At 38.1% G+C, this 22,748-nt stretch overlaps 1 protein-coding gene across 3 annotated transcripts in view; it reads left to right on the forward strand.

The window, feature by feature from the left end:
* syne1a (spectrin repeat containing, nuclear envelope 1a) overlaps positions 1 to 22,748 on the forward strand; it is a 160,053-nt gene that overhangs the window by 92,269 nt on the left and 45,036 nt on the right. For all 3 annotated transcript variants that reach the window (XM_048206457.1, XM_048206455.1, XM_048206456.1), the window contains 26 exons: positions 62 to 234; positions 381 to 534; positions 756 to 899; positions 1,725 to 1,889; positions 1,993 to 2,310; positions 2,411 to 2,566; positions 3,686 to 3,856; positions 5,491 to 5,817; positions 6,794 to 6,946; positions 7,408 to 7,575; positions 7,787 to 7,963; positions 10,831 to 10,977; positions 11,114 to 11,239; positions 11,897 to 12,073; positions 12,615 to 12,880; positions 13,007 to 15,164; positions 15,263 to 15,600; positions 15,767 to 15,911; positions 16,021 to 16,230; positions 17,769 to 18,052; positions 19,351 to 19,516; positions 19,641 to 19,796; positions 19,993 to 20,145; positions 20,545 to 20,727; positions 20,857 to 20,994; positions 21,094 to 21,279. In XM_048206457.1, coding sequence (XP_048062414.1) covers positions 62 to 234; positions 381 to 534; positions 756 to 899; positions 1,725 to 1,889; positions 1,993 to 2,310; positions 2,411 to 2,566; positions 3,686 to 3,856; positions 5,491 to 5,817; positions 6,794 to 6,946; positions 7,408 to 7,575; positions 7,787 to 7,963; positions 10,831 to 10,977; positions 11,114 to 11,239; positions 11,897 to 12,073; positions 12,615 to 12,880; positions 13,007 to 15,164; positions 15,263 to 15,600; positions 15,767 to 15,911; positions 16,021 to 16,230; positions 17,769 to 18,052; positions 19,351 to 19,516; positions 19,641 to 19,796; positions 19,993 to 20,145; positions 20,545 to 20,727; positions 20,857 to 20,994; positions 21,094 to 21,279 — 6,939 coding nt within the window. The remainder of the gene's footprint in view (positions 1 to 61; positions 235 to 380; positions 535 to 755; positions 900 to 1,724; positions 1,890 to 1,992; positions 2,311 to 2,410; positions 2,567 to 3,685; positions 3,857 to 5,490; positions 5,818 to 6,793; positions 6,947 to 7,407; positions 7,576 to 7,786; positions 7,964 to 10,830; positions 10,978 to 11,113; positions 11,240 to 11,896; positions 12,074 to 12,614; positions 12,881 to 13,006; positions 15,165 to 15,262; positions 15,601 to 15,766; positions 15,912 to 16,020; positions 16,231 to 17,768; positions 18,053 to 19,350; positions 19,517 to 19,640; positions 19,797 to 19,992; positions 20,146 to 20,544; positions 20,728 to 20,856; positions 20,995 to 21,093; positions 21,280 to 22,748) is intronic.

Genomic DNA, 22,748 nt, shown 5'->3' on the forward strand with positions numbered 1-22,748 from the left:
TTTGTCTCTCATAAATTAGTTTGCAAGTTATACATGTAACAGTATTTCTGATTGATTCCAGGCTTTACTGACAGCTTGTCAGGGGAGAGAAATCCAACTGAAGATGCTTATCACCAGAGGGGAATCTGTCCAGAGGAACACATCAGCTGAGGGAGTACCAGTGGTTCGCAAGCAGATTCAAGATCTCAAAGACTCCTGGGAATCACTCTTATCAACATCCATACAGTGCAAAAGGTCATAAATCTTTCTCTCCATCAGTCTGTTTATTTATTCTGTTAGACCTCAAGTCAAGGCTTTTGTCTGAGAATTTCCTGAGGTATTTGCTTTTCAGATGTCTGTGTGGAAGTTGTAGATGTCTTGTTTATGTATTGCATTTACAGCCAGCTGGAAGGTGCCTTGTCACACTGGACCAGTTACCAAGAGGATGTCAGTCAGTTTGAGTGCTGGATGGAGCGTGTAGAAGAGAGCCTTGGAAACTCAGACAAACACTATGCTGAAATGAGGGACAAGACAGCCAATCTAGGCCGTGCCAAGGCAAATGATACTTTTCATAGGATTTATTAAGCTCAGAGAATAACAATACTTTGGCTATATTACATACTTACATATAATATAATATTAATATATATATATATATTTAATATAATATAATTTTATACTGTATTTATTAATAGGTAACTGTTGTATATTCTTATAGTTTACCAGAAATTGTAACCTAAAAGTATTAATTGCTTTAATTGCTTTGTTCTGTACAGCTCCTCTATGAGGAAGTTCTTAGCCACTCTAGCCCTTTAGAGACCATTGCTACCAAGGGTTCCAACATGACTGAACATACAGCCACTCAACAGGAGATCCAGAAACTCAGTGAGAGATATACAACCATCAAAGATAAAGCCAAGGTATGAACGTCAAACTGTAGACCGTAGACAAAGGAGTCCATGAAATTGTGCAACAGTAGAGTTCTGCAATTGAAAATCCTATTCATTTTCTCCATAGAGAAATTGATTTTTTACAATTACATATAAATCTTTTAAGACAAGAGCTCTGATGTTGCTGAGCTATGATATATGTTCCCGTAGTTCAGTATGATTTCAGCTTCATTTTAAAAACAGCTTTAATAGCCAAATTCCAAGTGAAGTGCTACATCATTTATTAAGATCATTCAACAATCAGAGAAGTTGTTGTTACCATGGAAACAGAATTTGAGGCCAAAGAGCTCAGCAGTGACCTCCCACTCACATGAAGCATTGCAATGCACATTAACTATATATGTGAACTACATTGAATTATATATGAATATTTTCCAATAAATTTTCCAGTATACTTAAAATACATGAATATAAAATATATAGATTATATATAAATAATAAATTACTAAAAATAAATAATTTAATATTGTATCGTTGTTTCTTATTCACTTATATAATTCACAATACTTCTTAAAACTATATTAATTTCCTCATTAAAGACTTTAAGGACACATGTCTTTTTACAGTTTTCAAATCCTTTTCTTAACCAAATCAAAGTTTGTAACGTTGTGTCATTATGGATCTAGTTGGTGTGGTTTGTGGCTCAATACCTTTTATCGAATAATTATTTAAAATCCCAACTGAGAAAATGAATGGAAAAAATACTTCCAGAAACCAAGCAGCTAAAAAGTGTTGCACTTTGTTATGCTTCTCATGGAATAGCTTTTGTAATAATATACTCTACTGGTGTTTCAGGCTGCTGTCAGTAAGGCTGAAGAATTGGTTCTTCTCCATCAAGAGTACCAGCGAGGGCTGCACATGTTTGAAGACTGGCTAGAGCAAGAGCAGAGCAGTTTGGCCCTCCTCTCACCCCTAGATGAAGATGTAAATGCTCTGGAGAACACATTAAAAGAACTGCAGGTTATTATAACTGTGATATATTCTGAATTTAATATTATAGGCAAAAATATTTGGCACCACCCAATGTTTAACTTTTATTCTTTCTGTCTAATAACATCACCAGATGCTCCAGTCTCATTGCCCTAAGGGACATAACTTGCTCAGTTCAGTTCTTGCCAGTCGGGAAAGAGTCATTCCTTGGGGCGCCCCTCAAATTGAGGATCGGGCCCTGGAAACAGCACAGACAGAATGGCAGGGGTACCAAGACCGCCTTGGCGAGACCAAAGTCCAGGTAGAGCAGGCCCTCACAAGAGTTCAGCAACTAGAAGGTTTATTCCAAAGCTTAGACCAGTGGCTGGTTGACATGGAGCTCAAAGTTAAGGTGAGGAACCACCGTCGCTCTGATGTCACTGCAAAGGAGGCCCAGCTACAACACCTGAAGGTACGTTGTATTATAATTATGCCTGATGATTACAGAAATACTGTACTCTGGTTTCGTGTTCTGTATGTAATTGACATTTCCTTTCATTCCCTCTTTTCAGCGGTGGCAGACTGAGGCTGCTCACCGTCAGGCCGAGGTGGAAGGTCTAAGTGCTCTTGCACAGCAAGTCGTAGAGGATGCTCATGTCAGTGGTCGGATCAGTACCAGGGTTACCCAGCTCACTGCTCGCTACCATGCCTTGCTCCTACAGATACAGGCAAGTCATCCTTTATAAATAAACAATTCTTAAAGGGATAGTTCACCCAAAAATGAAAATTCTGTCATAATTTGCTCACCCTCAAGTTGTTCTAAACCTGTATGAATTTCTTTGTTCTGCTGAACACAAAAGAAGATATTTGGAAGAATGTCAGTAACCAAATAGATCTTGCCCCCCATTGACTACCATAGTATTTATTTTTTCTACTATGGTAGTAAATGGGGGCGAGATCTGTAATCTAACTAAATTATATAATAATATATATAAAAAATAATACTAAAATAACACTGCTCTCTCCTGAACCTTTTTTTTTCAGCTATTTGCATATTTTCTCCCTTTTTCTTCCCATCTTGTTATTAACCTCAAAATTATTGTAATTTTTATCAATATTATTATTATTATTAATAAATTTTTGTCAGTAAATTATGGAAAGTTTTTAGTTCAATTAAATTTTCGGTCTCAATTATGTTTCTTTTAATGGAGCCTGGCGTCATTGGCTCACCTCTCACTTTGCTGCCAAAGCACACTGATGAGTCTAATTTCTCATCCGTCTAAACATTGGAAGCTATCCAGCCTGGTAAACCAGCTCCTGTGACCCTCTGTGATGGCAAAAAAAAAACCTTAAACGCTGGAAAAATCAATGTCTCGCCCACATTGAGACCTTAGCTTGTAATTAAACAATATAGGACCCAATCTTGCCCATCAGTCGGTGATGTTGCTTCTGTGGCAGCAGCAGAATTGTTTTTAACACTTGCTGTAACACCTCTCCTTCCTGCCCACTTCTCTAACATGCACACACACCCTGGCTGCGACACTGAAGAGAGCGTGTAATTATTCTGTGAGAAACAACAGGCCGCCACATGCACTGCAGTCAAGAGCTATTACGTCTCTGCAGATAGGTGTGCGCGCAGCACAGCGCAAAAGCGTTAATTGGTGCCACGTGCATGAGGGATCTGAATGTCAAGAGAAGAATGCGGCAAAATAGCTTAGCCTCAAGCCCCCAGCAGTGAATGCTAGCGAGTGTGCGGCATTAGATCAATCAAAACCCTTCATGCTGATGAGACAGAATTGCGAGCATTCTTGACAATGAGCCTTTTGATTTATCCTTCCGTCATTCAGGAGACCCTCAAACAGCTCCAGGAAGAGATGCAGAACATCACAGAGGCTCAAAATGCCCTCAGGACCTTCTCTGATTGGCTGAGTGCAGCAAGGAAAAATTTTAAAATCATTACCGAAAGGACAGAGGCTCTTGATCGCATTACAATGGAAAAAAAGATGAAGAGGCTAGAGGTATGTCATAGTGAAAACACCAATATTAACATGTTCATATATATACAGTATTTATATAGTATGTATATATATATATATATATATATATATATATATATATATATATATATATATATATATATATATATATATACACATACATACATATTTTATATATATATATATATATATATATATATATATATAGATAGATAGATATATATATATATATATATATATATATATATATATATATATATATAGATATATATATAGATAGATATATAGATATATATAGATATATATATATATATAGATACTCACACACACAGTATATTCAGCCTAAACTAATGCATCATTTTAATTCTGCAAATATAGATAAACGCTTGTACAGGATTTTATTTTTTATTTTTAGAATTGAAGGAACAGATGGACAGATGAAACTGTCAACCCTTTTTATCCTGTGGTTTAACAGCTATTGATTTGGCCTGATAAAATTACACAGACACACACCACAGACTAGGACTCTCAGTGGGCCTGGCACAGTTTTGCACTCATATTTGAGATCGTAAGAGCCAGTGTGTGTTATGTGTGTGCACATGTACAAGTCTCTTTGTCTTCTTAAGGATATGATCAATATGTCTACTACACAAAGCAAAAGAAAGCTTTAGTGCGATCGCACCCTACGTGCACGCGCGCACACAGCCACTTCACGCACTCCCCCACTGTGATAGCTGAGATGAAGGAGCGGTTTGTCTGTGGAACCTGCTGGCACAGACTGTGTAATTGATGCAATGCCCTTGCAGCTTCAACATCACATAACACTCTCTTCCTTTACACACATATGCATATCTATACTACTGAATTGGCTCGTTTAATCCATGTTGAGATCAATGGTGCAACATAGACACTAATAGCAAATTGACATAGAGAAACTATCTGTGTACTACTGTATGAACACCCACTCCATTAAACGACAGCGGTATAGACGCATATATTTGTGAATTAATAAACAGCCAATTAAGTGTGCGCTTCTATGGCCAGATCATATTTCTTGGCCCAATTATCCTTGCATCCTACACCTCTCTGCATCACTAAATTCTCATTTCCTTATTTGTGTGTGGAGATCATCATTAAAACACTGGGGTTCATTTCCCTGTCAGTACCACAGCAGTAGCTCCAGATCCTGCTGTACAGCCAGCGGCCTCTCATGTAGTTTTCTTTTTAGAGACAACAGGCTGATATCATATAGAGAAGCTTCCCGCTTAAAGGTAAAGGAGTAGGAGGGGTTGAGTGCGGTCGTTGCCGGGGAAACCCCGCTGCGGCAGGCCCATTTAAGGCCTGGGTAATTGGGTCTTCCTCTCATATCTCTGTCCGGGGCCTCACCGGGTCTCCGCACACAGGTGTCAGGAGCCCGACAGGCTTCAAAGTACCCATCAGAAAAGTCCACTTCAGAGGAGTGCTGAAGCTCTACATGAATACAGGGATCAGAAGCTGTCAGGAACAGGAAATACTGTACATGTTTTGGTTGCACACTGGGGAAGGCATAAATATCTTTCCTGTGGCTCATTAAATTATTGATTTTTGTTTGTTTGTTATTGTCGTTCTTTTTGTACCCTTTCATTCGTTGTTTAAAAGATTCTCTCACTCCGCAGTCTCTACAGGGGGAGATGGATCAAGGTCACAGCTTGCTTAAAACACTCCGAGAGACTACAGAGCTGGCCGTTTCCTTCTTGGATGACTCTGGAGCATCCAGGCTAGAGAGAGAAGTGCAAACAGGGCGATCACAGCTCGAAGAGCTTATTCTGGGGCTACGGGAGGAGCATGCAACCCTGGAAAGGAGCATTGTGCTCTATAAAGATTTCCAAGAGCGCTACAAAGGCCAAATGCAGTGGCTTAGGGAGACTCGAGCTCTGCTCAGCTCTACTGTTGAACCTAAAGCAGAACTTTACCAGAGAAAAGCCCAGCTGGCCAAGTACAAGGTATGCAAATTGTTTTACAGTTTTCAACAGATATGAAATATGTAGTTGTTACTAACTCCATCAACAAATGTGTGTATATATATATATATATATATATATATATATATATGTTTGATCGAAAATACAATTAAAACAGTAATAGTGTGCAATATTATTACAATTTATAGGAAATGTTTTCTATTTTAATATACTTTAAAATGTAATTTATTCCTGTGATGCAAAGCTGAATTTTCAGCACCATTACTCCAGTCTTAAGTGTCACATGATCCTTCAGAAATCATTCTAAAATGTTGATTTAGTGCTCAGGAAACATTTATTCTTATTATCAATGTTGAAAACTGTAGTACCTCTTAATTTTTTTGTGGAAACCATGATGCATTTTTAATGTGTCCTTGCTGAATAAAAGTATTAAAGTCCCCCTGTGGTGAAAATCAAGTTTTTAATGTTGTTTATATGTCTATGTCGTGTTTTAATATGCTTTTAGCCAACACCATTGCTGAGTAATGTTTAAAACTGTTGTGATTTAAAGACGTTTCAAAAACGTGACGTGACGTCACAAACTACCTTGTAACCAATCACTTCAACGTATTTAGCATATCATTAACCTTGACTGCTCTGAAGCAGGAAAATCTGGAGTGTCTGACGTTGTAAAAAGAGATACCATTCTGGTGCGTCTACCTCAGAAAGTTGACCGAGTGGATCTCTGAGCTCGTGCGAGTGAGTGAAGGCGAGACTAATTAGCATATTCATAGATCTGCATATACTAAATGAAGCAAGGGTGTAGTTACATTCAAGCTATTTTAAGGCATGAAGTTTTTTTTTTCACAGGAAAAAAATGTTTAAATATGTCATTTTGGTGATCAAAGATGAGTTTTAAGGGATAAAACTATTGATTACAGGGGGACTTTAAAATCCTACCCCACAGACTGCCCAGTGTATATCTCTGTATCGGTATTCATTGTTCTATTGTGTCCAGGCTGCGGAGCATTCGTTGCTATCCCGTGATTCTGCCTTGAGCTTTGTGCTAGAGAAAGGAGAAAGTCTGCTGACCCTCCTTCACTCCCCTTCCATCACAGACAACATGACCAGACTACAGGCAGACTACCAGGAGCTGTGTGGCTCAGCAAGGGTGAGCTCATAATGACTACAAAATACTGCAATCATTTAAATGCAACATAACATGGAAAATGCAATGATTTCAGAGCATTAATGTATGACCTGCCACATTTACATATCAATGCTTGTTTTCAGCAATTCGGAAAACTAACAGTCATATTCATATAGAATCATTTAAATCTAAATTGTAAATTAAACAAAATGCTACAAAAATGTAGATTATTTCTTCTGTAATGTTTTGAATATTAATTTGGAGGTTTTAATGTGCTATTTCCTCAAAGATGGCATCCATTAACCCTGCAATCAGTGCCATGAATACTCACTTTCAAATCTCACGTCTTTCATCTCGTGCTTGCAGCTGTCAGAAGCTCTTTATGTGCACAAGGGTTTCCAGCTGTGTGTTTATATAGGTGCTTTAATTTGAGTGCTTACTAATGTCTTGAACATTTCTGTGATTTAAATGTATTTCCTTAGACCCATGTTCACAGATTGGAGGGCCAGGTGAAGAAACAGGAAGCTTACCACAAAGATCTACAGGAAATTGAGCGTTGGCTGTTGCAGATGTCCAGCAGGATGGTGACTCCTGACCCGTCATCAAGCGGTGGCCTGGAAGCTGCCACTCAGCAGCTAGCCAGACATAAGGTGATAAATCACAAAGCTTCACAGAAAAGCACAACCCATTAAACAACCAATCAGACGTCTGCACTTTGTTTACCCACATATGAAAATTAATGCATAACGAAATCATAATGTCGAGTTCCTGCTAATATCAGTTTTCTCAAGAATATTTAAAGCTGCTACTAAGAGGATCTTTTGTGTTAAATTTATGTTTGCACATATTGTCTCATCTCAGGCTATTATGGAGGAGATAGCAGGTTTTGAGGAGCGTTTGGCTACACTAAAGGAAAAGGGAGAGGAGCTGTTGTCCGGCTGCAGTGAGCGCCTCCAGGCTCGGCTTCGCCAGCAAATTCAGAACCACCAGCAGGGAGCAAGAGACAGCTACTCTGCCATCTGCAGCACTGCCCAGCGTGTGAGTTTACTTGGCCACAAAGAAGTACAAGACCAGCATTGTGCCGATGTTTATTGTGCAAACATGTGTGTGTGTGTGTGTGTGTGTGTGTGTGAGATATATATATATATATATATATATATATATATATATATATATATATATATATATATATATATATATTAGGGGTGTAAAGGTAAGAAAACTAAACATAAAACTGCTTTTTTTTTTTTTTTTTTTTTTTTTATTAAACAGTGGTTATTTAAATACATTAAATTATAAATAAATTAAATTAACATTAACATTTTAAAATAATCTATCTCAGCTAATGCTGTAAACTATATAAGGAGCCCTTACTTGCATGTTGCTATAATATTAAAGGTTTCAATAAACAACAGAGCCCAAGATTCCAGATTCCAATTCATTTTTGAAATATAATCATTTACACAGTTACTGCCATAACTTGTTTTCATGACAAATTTATTTAAACATATATTAAATAATTAAGACATTACGATCAGGTGAAGTAAATATAATGAATATATAAGCTAATATAGTGCATATATTTAGGGAAATGCTCCCATCTAAGGTTAATTTCTCTAGTGAACTAATATGCTGTGGACTAAATGACTTGCCTGAGGTAAATGTAATGCTACGTGAGATATTATTCTCAAGCTATTGATGATTTTCTGCGGTTGAAACACTGGTTGAGAGATTACACACATATCTAGATAGTCTGTTCTTCTTCTTCTTCTGTGTTTTTTTCTGTTGTGGCATTTAGCAAACAGCGTTGCATTACCGTGCACGCCCCGTTCTGGTTTGGAGTGTGAATCGCCTATGACTGACAGTATTCGTCATTTAACTGCATGAACTAAACCGTGAAGTCCGTACCATATGGTTCGGGACGAATGCATGCACCGTTACAACCCTAAAATATATATATTAGGGGTGGAAATCTTTAGTCACTTTGCGATCCGATCTGATTCCGATTCTGGGAGTCATGATCTGATTCCAAAATGATTCTTCATCTACTTTTTTTTATTATTAATTAATTAGTTTAACGACTTAAAAACCTTAAAATCCTTACATTTACATATCCTTACATAAGTAATTATAAGTAGGCCTACTTTTTATAATAATTACAAATTGAAAAGAATGAATTAAAACAATTGTATGTTAAGAATTTTAAACTAATAGTATAACTTCAAAACATACAAGCAAGTAGCACATAATAAAGAGGAGCAACGAAACATATTACAAACAATAAACAAAGAGTGCTTTCAGTATTTAAGATTATCTGAATGTTTTCTTTCTCATGTTTATTGTCGTTTGATTGTTACATCACAGACAGCGGGAGACCTAATAAGTTGAATTCATGTACGGATGTCTTTTGAAATATAAGTAATGTGGTTTGTACTGTCCATTTAATCCCTTAAGACATAACTGGCTGTGTTTACTTTAATTTTGTGTCATAAAACCATTTTGAGACGCAAGTACATTAAACCACTACACGGAGTCGCGTACAGCCGCATGCGCGAGCACTCTTCACAAACAAAGAGTCAGCATTTGAAATTGAAAGCAGCCTTCTGTAAGTGAGTTTCATATTTTAAATATATAAGTCCACTGCATTTCAAATGACATAAATGATGCCTCCAAGATAAATAATGCCTCCAACGATTTCCGTTCATTGTGCATTGTCACTGTGTATTGTCCCTCTGCTCACATCAAAATATTGTTCCAGCAGCAAGCTCACATGTGCCAACTTACTGCCACTCTTCCAGAACCTCTTGATTATTTTAATCCACCCTGCTTGGCTTCCTAGTTGCACAGGACCAAGTAAAGTTCTGACAAAATCCTCCTCTCAGTGTACTTGTCTTTAAATCAGATTAAACAACTCTTACCAGGCAGTCAATAAACCAATAAGACGTCTGGAAATAAAATGTTCTTGACATTTTGACTTCTGCATGCCAGTGTCATTACAAGGAGACCCATCAGGAGGCACTAAGAAATCATTTCTCCATGAAAGCATATCATTAAAGCCCACGGCAATGAAAGTGAGTACATACCCCCCCCTTTGCAAATCACCATTTCCCCCCTACTCTAGCTCTTGCAGTATCCCACCAAAAGCTGCCACCTGCTTTCCTCTAAGAACCCTAATCACACACACCCCTAATATGGCAAATACTCTCTGCCATCTGACACATTGCCTGCTCAGTCACTCTCTGAGCAAACCACCCAGTCTATTAATACCTCGCCCCTTTCCCCATGCCAGTTTTATTTTGCCCATCAAGTCCAATTCCGTCAAAACAAGTCGAGACATTGATAAAACCCCTCCCTTCTGGTTTTCTAGTTTATACCCCGTACCAACATCTTGTGCCAACCTTGCCAGAACAATGCCATCCGGTAAATCCTGCCACCTGGCAATCTGGTCAATGAGTCCCACAGTCTGCATTTGCTCTGCCAACTCCAGCCGTCTGCCAAAGCAAGCCTGTCGTTGCCTGCCCCCCGCGAGGGCTTGTGAATTAAGAATGTCAATCAGCGTCAGCTTTTCTGCTCATGGGATTAGGGATGCCAGAGCATTCAACACCTGTCAAATGGACTTTGCTTTATGTTGACCCGATTTAGCATGGTTAACCGTATGCCCCACTCATGTCATTCGCCGTTTTGCTCCTCAAATATGTCAGAGTCATGCTGTTCCTGTTTTATACAGCTAAGGATTACTTAAAATACCCTTTGATGTGCAAAATTTAAACGCTGTAATATGAATTGGCTCAGTTTTGACTCCTGTAGAGGTGGTGTTGTTTCAATTTTAGCCAATAACTGTTGGCCACAACATGCAGTGTGGTTATTTCAAGTCTTGAAGCAAACTCTTCTGTCTGTTTGTGCAGGTGTATCAGAGTCTGGATCGGGAACTGCAGAAGCATGTAAGTCTGCGGGATACATTGCAACAGTGTCAGACATGGCTTTCAAATGTACAAGAGGAGATACAGATTCCTGCGCATGCACCACTCTGCCTACAGGAGGCGCTAACACAGGTATAGATTTTTAGGTTGCTTTGTGTATCTACACAAAAGTGGCTTTACTGCACAGTGAAGATAAAGAAAGCCAGACTCTATATACAATCAACTGTACCTGATTTGGTTTCTGAGGGGCTCTTAAATGTCTCATCAGATGAAGCAGGAACGAACTCTTCAGGAGCAGGCTAGTACCTATTTGCAGCTGGTGTGCTCTACTTGTGATCTTTCTGATGAGAAAGTACGAGAGACGGCTGCTGAGATACAGCAGGTCAAACTTCAGGTGAGGGACTTTCAAGAATACATTGATGTTCTAATGTTCTTCTACTATGGGCAGTTTTATACAGAACTATATATAAATGAACATGGTGATGAGAGAAAAAAATTATATCTCAATGCTTTTGCATTCGCTTTCTAAATTTTTGCATTCCCCAGAGAAAGAAACTTTGCATTTGTTTGCAAAACTTCTCAGGGGAAGACAGCACTTTGGTGAGAAAACACAAAATCTTTTTACGAGAAAATGAAAAAGATGTGTGAGTGAACAAAGTTTCTCAGGGGAACGCAAAAGTTTTGCGAGCAAATGCAGTGTTTCCGGGGAACGCAAAAGATTTGCGAGTAAATGCGAAGTATTTAAAAATAATTTTTCCTCCTATCTAATTTTTTTTCCCATGACCATGTTCCTTTAGGTGCTCCATACTTTTATGTCTAAGGGTTTGATTTTTATTAAGGCTTACACATTTCATTTTTTTTCTCTTTGTTATACGAAAATCACATTAAACCTCTAAAACCTTTTTACTATGCCATTATAAACAATTTTTTCGACTTTTCAAATCATATTTCTGTAGGTTTTTATTTGAATTTCACTTTAAAATATTAAAATCCATCATAAACATATTATATTTGGTTGGAAAATGTTTAGAGATGTTTTACACCAATACAGATTGAGGAGAGGATGCTGGAATCTCAAGAACTAACAGACAACTGGAGAGAGATCAAGGACTTTCGTTCCAACCTTGAATGTCATCTTCTTGAATCTGAACAACTTCTCCAGAGCATGTTAAGGAGGCCAGCTGAACTCGAGCCAAAGGTTGCTCAGAACCAGCTGGACCAGGCTCAGGTAAGTGACAGCTTTGTGTCCAAATGAAATCCATTTGAAGACAGCAAAATATGAAGCATGTGTTTTATGAGATTTTTCTGAAACACTACTGCAAATTTAATATAAAAATTACATTAATACCTTATGCACAAGTTTTGTACGATATCTATCAGTTAATCAGATGCAGTCTATTATGTATTGCTGAAAGCTCTGCTGATCTTTGGCCTCTGTTACATTTCCTGGCAGGAAGCTTCATTCATTAATAAAGATTTCTCCCCAGATTACTCGTCTGGGTGTAATTATGGATGTGTGAATTGATTTGTCAGTGCCTGTAATAACAGCGTCCAGGCAGACCCCTTCATTGTGTGTGAAAAATAGCACATATTACCATCTCTGGATGTGCTGAGAATTGTCAACAATAGATTGAATGAAAACCCCAATTACCTCAAAGCTCACTCTCTGCCAGTGACAGAGGGTGTCATCCAGAGCTGTCCATTTGGCAGGAAATCAAATAAAGACAGGCAGCATTTATTAATAATACCCCATATTTCATGCCACAAAGGACTTTATCCAGGAGATGCGCGCCAGGCAGGTTGAGCTGACCCAGCTGAGAGAAAGCATTAATAGGCTAACGGCTGGTCAGGAGTCCCCCGAGCTTATGGAAGTTGGGCGCTTACGCTGTGCTTGGCTGGATCTGGGCAGACAAGCTGCACAGCTGCTGGAACAGAAAGAGGAGGATCTACAGAGGAGCGGGGACTATCATGACTGCATTTGTATGGTGGAGGAGTTGTTTGACCAGCTGTCCAAGAAATGGGATCAATTGGCCAGGCATGCAACATTCCCTTTCAGATTTTGCACAACATATTCATGTTTGATAGTTGCCATGTGTTGTTCTTCAGATGTTTTTGCCATTCATTCTTCTCTTTGTTCACAAAAATATTGAATCTTTTCTAGGGGAGATATTGAGAGCACAGCTGAGTGTCTGGATGGCTTAAAGAAGCTGTCCACAGACCTGCAGGACCAGAGATGTGTGCTTGATGATCTGAGAAATAATAGGCACGGAATCCTGCCTCGTCTGAGCTTAGAAGACAGAGACCTGGTTAAAGAGCAGGTTGGTTACCTTGAGCAACGTTGGACCCAGGTGGAATTGCTTGTCCAGCAGAAAATCCAAGATTCAGCCCAAACACTTGAAGAATTAAATCAAATTGAGGACCATTTGCGGGAGGCACAAGAATGGGCTGAGTTGCAGCAACCGTCCCTCTCTGAGGTTCTCAAGACCAGTCCCCCTCCAGATTTGGCCCAAAGCTTTCTGTTTGATCACTTGAGCTTTTGTGCAGAACTGGAGGCCAAGCAGAAGATTCTGGCAGAGGCCGTGACAGATGCCCACAGCCTTTCCTATCGCCTAGGACTTAATGAAAGGAGAAAACTGCAGACTTTGGTCCAGGAAGCACAGGCAGAAATAGAATTGCTTGGAACTAAGGCAGCTCATTATCGTAAAAGCCTTAGTAAAGTATTTACAGAACGAACGCAGTTCCTACAAGCCCTCGACAGGGCAGCTGAATGGATCAGGAAGCAAGAGCAGAGGGCTGTTGCAGATGATCATGTGGCGCTCCTACCAAATGTACTGCACAAGCAGGTGTCAACTTGTAAGAATTTTACCAGCAGCCTAAGAGCATATCAGGTGGAGCTCACATCACTTTGGACACAGGGACGAGAATTAGTAAAGGATGCAACCGAGGAGGAAAAGAAGGAGACCCTTCAGAAGCTGGAGGAGTTGCAAGTCACCTTCGAAACCTCCTTGCAAAAGAGCACGGAACATCTGCAGAATCTAGAGAAAGCGCTAGTCATTCGGAAGTACTTTAAAGTGGACCTTGACAGGATCTGTGAGTGGCTAAAACAAACAGAAGTAGCTACATTTCCAATTATTGACCTGAGCGGGAATGATGAGGACCTTCAGAACCAGTTGACCGAATACCAACAGCTTCTTGATCATGCTTCAGAGTATGAAAACCTTTTGCTTATTGTCCAAAGGGCAGGACAGGAGATTCTTCCCACCTTAAATGAGGTTGACCACTGCTACCTAGATGAGAAACTCAATGGCCTTCCACAACAGTACAATGACATGCTATTGTTAATCAGAGAGAAACGTGACAGGATCCAACAAGTGCTTTTGGAGCGCAGGGAGTTTGAGTCCCTCATTGATGTCACACGAAAAGCTTTGAAGGAACTTCAGAAGAAATGTGATAGTTTAGAGATGCAGTCAGCCAACCAAAGTTTAGAAGAGGGAGAAAGATTGCACAACAATTATGTAGATCTCCTAAAAGGTCTTGCAAATCTCTTTCAGGGAATGAAAGATCTTAGAGGTAGAACTCAGGATTTCCTTAGCATGGGTCAGCCATATGCTCCTGAAGTCACTGACCAGTTAGTTTATCTTCACGGCAGTCTAAACCAGCAGATAGAGTGTAAGATGAAAGAATTACGGAAAACATTGAAAATATTAAATGACCACCGAGCAGTTATCGAGAAAATGGACAATAGCATCACTAGATTAAAGGAAAAGCTTGACAAACTTGACTCAGATGGGGAGGCAGATGCCATAGATAGATTATCTACACTATACAACCTATCAAAATGTCTTGAAGTGGTTAGTTCCTATCCAGAGGGTCTCAAACCACAAACCGATGACCTCACCCAGCACTTTGATTTAGAGACCCTTAAGACTCAGGTTATCTTCAGGGAGGAGCAACTTCTTTCTTTAAAGCAAAGGATTAATACACACATAGAAGAATGTGAGAGAGGTTTTTTAGGAAATAAGGATTTTCAAACTGATATTAAAGTATCAATAGACTGGCTCAAGGGTCTTAGGGATCAATTGAGATGTCCATTAACATTTGAAGAATTAAAAATTGAGATTGTGCAGGAGGAGGTCAGGTCACTGTCAGCACTTCAAGAAGAAATGAAATCTAGGTTTAGAGTATTAGAAGATATAACTAATGAAGAGAAACAGAAGTACATCAATGACCAAAAGCCATTTCCAAAACTCTTTGAAACCAATTTAATGGATATTCCAAAGCTGAAGGATGATCTTCAACAAGCTTTTACCACCAAACAGGTAAGATAATATTAATTCCTGACAGTTAACCTGTGTTTTCCGACTCCGTAATGAAATACTGAAGGTGAGCTTAATGCTTCTTAACTGTTTATCCTCAGTTGGCCTTGCAGTCTGCCCTGTCCCTGCTTCAGAGATACCACCATTCCTTGCAATCCATCCAGCAGTGGTTTGAGGAAGCTGGTGCTCTACTTGAGCAGGCCCCACATAAGGTAGACCTGGAGAAAATGTCAGACCACCTCAAGGACTTAGAAAATACAACAGGCCGGGAACAAACTGTCAAATGTACGATGCAAGAAATGCAAGATCTAATGCCTCAAATGGGTGACATTTTGAGACCTACTCTAATTAAGCAAATCCAGCAACATTGTGAGGAATCTCATCGCAAGGGCACAGAGGTCTTTGAGCAGCTAAAACAACGTCGCGACAACTTGCAACGGTAATGCTAATGAGGTTTTGACATCTAAATTGTTTTAAAATAAGGCACACAAGACCCTTGTATTGCCTTATTCATATTAACAATGATGATTTTACAGGCATTGATGTTTATACCCTTTTTACAACTGGATTTGAAGTCATACACATTTACTTTGTTTGTTTGTTAGAAGCATAACTCAGTGGAAATCCTTCCAAGATGAAACAGATGAAGTTATCAGGCAGATGAATGAAGTTGAGAAGAGGATGACTGAGTTTACAACTGCCAAAGCAAACTCTGAACAAGAAGCTGAAGACAAGCTTTGTTTATACCAGGTCTGTGACTATGCAGTTCTTTCCTTGCCTAACTCCTAAAACATTAATTTTGATATGGGTGTTGCATTTATTCTAAATATCTCCTATTGCTTCCATTTTTTTTCTACAGAGAATTATGTCACAAGTTCAGGGTCTTGAAGACGTACTTAATGGACTGAAAGAAAAAGCAGCACAGTTTGATCAGCCTGCAATAAAAGACACTACTTTTCAGTCGGTCCATTCACTGAGCCAACGGTGGACTCGTTTGTACAGCGTTGCTAGAGCTCAGATGAAAGCCCTCCAAGACTCTGCACACAACTGGAGATGCACCAGGGAGAAGGTAGGGAAACTTCATGGATACTCTCAACTTATTACACTTAGATGCTCTTTATATGATTCTCCATTTCAGATGTGAATGCAATCAAATGCATCACTTGCAATAGTGCAAATCAGATACTAAATGCCATAAAATTATTATTGGGTACCTGAATAGCATATTTTCAAGTAAATAAACAGACATTATTTAGTTTTAACTGTGAAAAAAAAGTCTAACTGATGCTGCCATAAGCATGAGTAATGATGAAGTAAAAGAAGTTGTTCTGTAAGCAGTGAGCCCCTGTTGTAGATCTGAGATCAGACCAGAGCATCCGCCGCCGGCAGTGGCCTAAGAATGATGTAATGCTTGGCAATGACAGTCCATACAAAAATAGCCCAACATGGAAGTTGCCAACTCACCACTTCTCCCATAAATCTCTGTTGGAATCACAGGAAATGACATCATAACAGGGATATACTGTGTAGCACACATTATATGTAGTTTTTATGCATCAGATTATACAACAGTAATACCTGGCCATATAAAAGACTTTTGAAGGGACACTGCTATCCAGACATCCATATTAGTAATGTTAGCAGTAACTTTGTCTTTTTTATTTTTGGCAGCACACACTGATTCTGGGTTGTTTCTTTGTGACCTAAGTTTCATTGTTCAATTGAGGATATGACATCACTCAGTAAGAAAGAGTCATAGTTCTTGCAGAACTCTATGTAGCACAGAGAGAGAGGAGAGCTAAAAACCACAAAGAGCTTTTTTCATCCGTTTCATCACTAATTCATTATTAAGAATTCTTTGATGTCCTGATAGCTACTCTTCTGTAAACGCAGTTGCTGATGTCTTAACCCCCTTCTTTCATTTAATAAATAAAAAAAATTGGGGATAAATTACACTCCATTAATTCTTAATGACTGAATCTAAATATATAGTCAAACCAACATTTATTCAGACACCTTGAACATTTCATTCATTAATACAGTTTATTCACTATAGTTTAAAAAAATGGTAATAAAATATAAGAAGATCTCAGAGTTAAACTGTGTCAGAAAAAAATAATCTTAATTATGTAAGATAACACTGAAACAAAACATGGTCAGGTCAAAGTGTCTGAATAATTGTTGATTCCAAATTTTTATCAATTTTACTGGTAGTCCACTGTATGAAGAATTTTTGGGTATAATATGTCACAGTTTACTTTTGCTATCCTCACTTACATAAATGAACTATAGTGTCCTGCACCCACTAGTAAAAAATATATCAAAAATGTCTACATTTTTGGTTTGACTTTATATATATATATATATATATATATATATATATATATATATATATATATATATATATATATATATATATATATATATATATATATATATATATATTAAATCTACATGAAGAATGAATGTCACTTTAATGGCAACTGAACATTTAAATGTATAAAAATATAAATACATTTTTTTTTACAGTAAAATGAATGCTATAGCATGATATTAGCACATATTAACAGGAGTAAAAAAAACCATCCCACATCTCTCTATGATTAGCTGGAGAAAATGCGAGCAGTCTGTGAGGACCTGCACAGTCGAGTTCCTGACAGCATGGTGGAAAAAGCCTCCAGTATGGCAGCCTTACACAGCCTTCTGGAGTACCACGACTCCTTCAGTCGAGAAGTGGAGAGAGAGAGCAGCTCCCTGACCCTCCTCAGACACCATGTGCTCAACCTGTTCCTCCATCCTCACGTCGCTGCGCCCTCCACACCCAGCAAACACCAAAACCAAGAGAACCCTTTGCTGCTGGAGATTCAGAGCATTCAGGAGAAATATGACAAGTATGTCTATCTATCTGTCTATCTATCTATCTGTCTATCTGTCTATCTGTCTGTTTGTCTGTCTGTCTGTCAAATATATTTTATTTATTAGTTTATATAACAGGGACAATGCAGTATAACATTGCTACAATTTCAAGCAGCCGATGCTCCACATACAGGCTTCTAGCCAAAGGCTAATTTGCAGCCCCAGTCCCTGGTTAGGCTTTTTTAACATCAATAAAACAATAATAACACAAAAAAACTAGGCAGAAAGTAAAAAATATAACAATAATAAAAAAAATATAAAGAAAAAAAAAAAGCTAAGATTGTGTACGACTATCAGTGTTCACAAACTTGCTTTTGTTTGAACCACTTTTTTAAATTTCTTTGAAAAATGTTCAACTCTGTTTGCATTTTCAGTTCAGCTGGCAGGCTGTTCCAAAGCAGTGTACCTTGAACTGAAAATGTGGATTGTGCAAATGTAGTTTTTCTCTTTGGTACTGAGCAATTCTGATTGTTCAAATCTGATTCCGTTGCCCCTCTTGTAGTGATCCCCTTACTACTCTGTTTTGATATGAATTGGCATATAATTTCTGGAGCAAGATTATTTACACATTTAAAAATATTTTAATAAGAGACAAATTTATAAAATTTTCAAAACTAAGCAAACTATATTTTTGTAAAATATTACAATGATGCCATATATTTGGTTTCTTGTCCAAAATTTGTAATGTTTGTTTATATAGAGATCTAACAGATTTAATAGTCAGTTGAGAAACCTGACTCCAGACAGTCACACAATAAGATAAATGCGAGAAGACCATTGCTTGCATGTATAACGTAGCTGCTTTTAGAGATATATACTGTCTAATCATATAAAAACAATTCAAGTTTGTTCTGATTGTTCTACACAGCCTCTTTACATGCACATCAAATTTCAAATGAGAATCTAAAATAACACCTAAATATTTAAAATTATTAACCGTCTCTATTGCCTTTTGATTGATCTTAATTATAAAACCATTCATTTCCTTCCTTCTTTATAAACAAATTGTTTATAAACTAAAATTGTCTATAAACAAATTGTTTATAGAATTTAAATATTTAGTATATCTATCCACTAAATTCTGTTAACTTTTTAGATCTGTCTGTCAGTCATTTTATCATTCTGTCTGTCTATCTGTGCTTGAGAGCAGATGTTAAATCCACTAAATGATTTAGCTTTGAATTGACAAAGTTGATCATTACACTAACCATTTGCGTTTACATCTTCAGTCATTTGCATAATATGTATTTTCTGTTTCCTTTTTCTCTTTCAGTCTGCTGCAGCAGGTGTGCGCAAGCCGGCAGCAGGTGCAGGTGGAGCTGCTGGAGAGAGAGGAAGTGGTGAGGGAGTTGGGTCTGCTGAAAGGCTGGATTCAGGACACCCAGGGGCTGCTGCTGAGCCCGACTGCAGACCTGGATAACCTGCTGACTGACCTGGAGGTACTGCAGCACACCTTGTACAATGGAGAGATGCAGATAGTACTCACATTCTTAACATCCTACAACTCGGTTTACTTTACTCATGATAAGTATGTTTTTTTTTTTTTTTTATGGTTTCTGCTAGACGGCTAATGGTGGCATGCGGTCTCACCGCCAGAACCTTAAGCAGATTGCAGATCGTCAGCAGATGAAATACCAGGACCTCCATGCCACCCTTCCTTCTGAGATCAGCACCCAGCTGGCAGAGGTCACACTGGCTCTGGGTTCTGCAGAAGATCAGGTACCTTCATTCATATTAGGAATTTCAAAAATACAGGTACCAAATTAATTCTGGTGAGGGATTAATGTAAACTCAGTTTGTAAATGTAAACAGATGAGACAAAAGATTGGATTGGTGTCAAAGATCTGGTAACTGGTATTGATTTTGACTACTGAAAATTTAGGTAACATCTCTTTATCACTTCTCCTGAGCTCAGGTGCAGGCACGGGAAAGAGAGGTCCAACACAGCAGAGATATTAAAGAAGACTTTAACTCCAGACTTCAGGATATCTCAAAGAAAGTCAAACTCATCTCTTTAAAACTCAAGCAGAAGGCCATGGATGTTGAGGAGGCTAAAGAGGAGACAGAGGTACAGTATGAATTCAGCACTGCAAGCTGTGGTACAGACTTGGCCTAATTACTGAAGTACACACTATAAATAATGACATGAGTGTACTCCAGAATTACTTCCTCGCAACCAGATTTCTAAATATATCAGTATGAGTGGAATTTACAAGGCATTTTAGTAGTATTTATTAATTTTATATTTTCAGTATTCAATTTAGTTTTAAAGATTTTTCATATATTTTCTTTCAGCTTTATTTGAATTGATTTCAATTTCACTTACTGAAAAATATTTTTATTAGTTTTATTTTTAGCTAACAATAACAACACTGCAACAAGGCGGCATGTCATTTCTTACAACACTTTTTATCATTGCATATTAACAACTCCAAACTGTGTTTATTTTCTTTCTTTCTTAATCCAGACTCTATTTGAGGAGCTAGAGGAGTGTGGTCGTGCTCTATCTGAACTAGATGTGGCAGTGCAGGAGTTTGGAGAGCAGAACCCTCTCCTAGCCAAACAGCTGGGCTTCAGCCTGAGTAAACTGACTGAGTTTCATGCTCAGACCAGCAGACTGGCAGAAGGAAGGACCGCATGCCTTCAGAAGGTCTGTTTTTGGGGGAAACTTGTTTGGAAACAGTCATTATTTTTGTGATTCTGTTTGTTGATGCAAGTGTCACAGAAATTACACACTTCATCTTTAAATTTGATCATTTGGCCCTTTTCTCTATTTTAGGCAGAGAAGAACTTTGAAGAATTTAATGAAATGCTTACGTTAACTCTCAACTGGACAGAAAAAGCAGAGACTGTGGTCTCAGCTAACATCATGTGGAGTCCAGCCTCTCAGATGCAAGAGCAAATTAGAACCCATCAGGTGGTGACACTCGCTTTATCCAGATCAGACCACAATTTTTCAGGATTTGCAGGTGTTGGGACAGAAATCTAATGATGTTTTGTGATATATCTCAATCAGGCCTTATTACAACAGTGGCAAGACCTCCAAGGAGAGTTTGAGGGTCTGGTGGAGAGGGTGGGACTGCTGGATGAGGTGGTTCAGACAGATGCTCTTCACCAGCAGGTGGCAGAACTGAGCAGGCATGCTGAAGAGCTGCAGCAGAGAGCCAAAACAAGACTTCTGACACTACAGGATGCAGCCAAGGTAATTCAGGACAGCATGTCACAGGTCACACTACAAAAAACTAATATAATGAGAACATTGCAATAGGCTATGCATGTGTCCATTTGGATTTGTAGCGTTATGTGACATGTCATGCTGAATGGAGTTATGGTTAAGTTTCAGTGTCTCATTTTTAGCTGTTTTATGTTTTATTTATAATTAATTTTAAAATCCATTTTTTTTAAACATACTTTTGTTAAAAAAAACTGCAATGTCACTGTTCTAGTCTACTTCAAGCTTCAAGTTTGCTGTAAATTTAGAAAGGTATTGCCATCTAGTGGCAAATTAGATAAGTAATATAATTCCCCATCATTCTGTATCTTCTTTGCTAGACTTAATTTGTCTGTTCATTAAATTGGTGTATGCTTACCACATTGCTTTAACAAAACACTCTTTTATAGCTTTATCTTAAACCATACAATCAGTAATGTACAGAAAATCTGTGCCCATAAATTAGTCCTCATAATTTGTCTGGCTTAATGCATGCCATAACTATATAACTGGCATTATGCCATGAAGAAATTGGATTGTACTTCCATTTTTTATTAGAGAGCAGATTTATAACTCCTCATTTTAAAATGCAATGGTTTCAGAAAATGTTTAAATGAGCAATAATATGAACTCTGGAATACTTTTTTCTGATTGGTCAATGGCAGCATTCTTCAGTCAAATATTTGTATATTTTCATATTTGAAGCTAGCTCATGTTCTCTTCACTTTTGCACTCTCTGTTTTATTCTTCATTTTCTTTAGAGCTACATTGATTTGGTTACACAATTGTAGGCCTACTTCAGCTGCTCTCATTCTGTCGACTTATGCCTTGTAATTTAGCAGAAATTCTCTGAAGTAAATCACTGATTTTATAGGGCTTGCTCGGGGACAGGTGATTTAGCAAGGTTGTGATCACAGTAACCACTCAGGTTCTGGATCCCCACATGATTTAGCCTGCAGTCTGACTGTTTGAATTAATTTAGTGGTACTGTGGTAGACTAAAATGGATTTTTCTTGATGGATATATCTATATGCCAAAAGGGGGAGCTAGCATTTCTGTTAATCAACCAAGTACTTTCACAATGCCACATGCGCAAGTCAATTTATTGTTTAGCATAGCAGCACTCTTATAGGCCCCTTTTTTCCCTTCTTTCCCTTACTTTGCCTGTTTTTTTTCCTTTTGTTATGCTAAGTTGTGTCATTTTCAATGTTAAAATGCTAATAGTGGGATTATCTGTCTGCCCAGTAGCAGCCAGGCAAAGTGTTTTGAATCCTATTTTAGCTTTTATTTTTGTAGTCCAGTTTGAGGCAACATGAAATTACACATTTTACCTTGAAATCAACTATTTACACTTGTTTAAAGGGGCAGAACGTGTTTGGGTATAATTCTTGCTAAATAACCAATTAAATAATCAAAAATATTACAGATATTTATTTGTCTCTGTAAAGCCAAATTGTCAT

Source organism: Megalobrama amblycephala, linkage group LG11 (genome assembly GCF_018812025.1).
Source record: "Megalobrama amblycephala isolate DHTTF-2021 linkage group LG11, ASM1881202v1, whole genome shotgun sequence".
NCBI lineage: Eukaryota > Metazoa > Chordata > Actinopteri > Cypriniformes > Xenocyprididae > Megalobrama > Megalobrama amblycephala.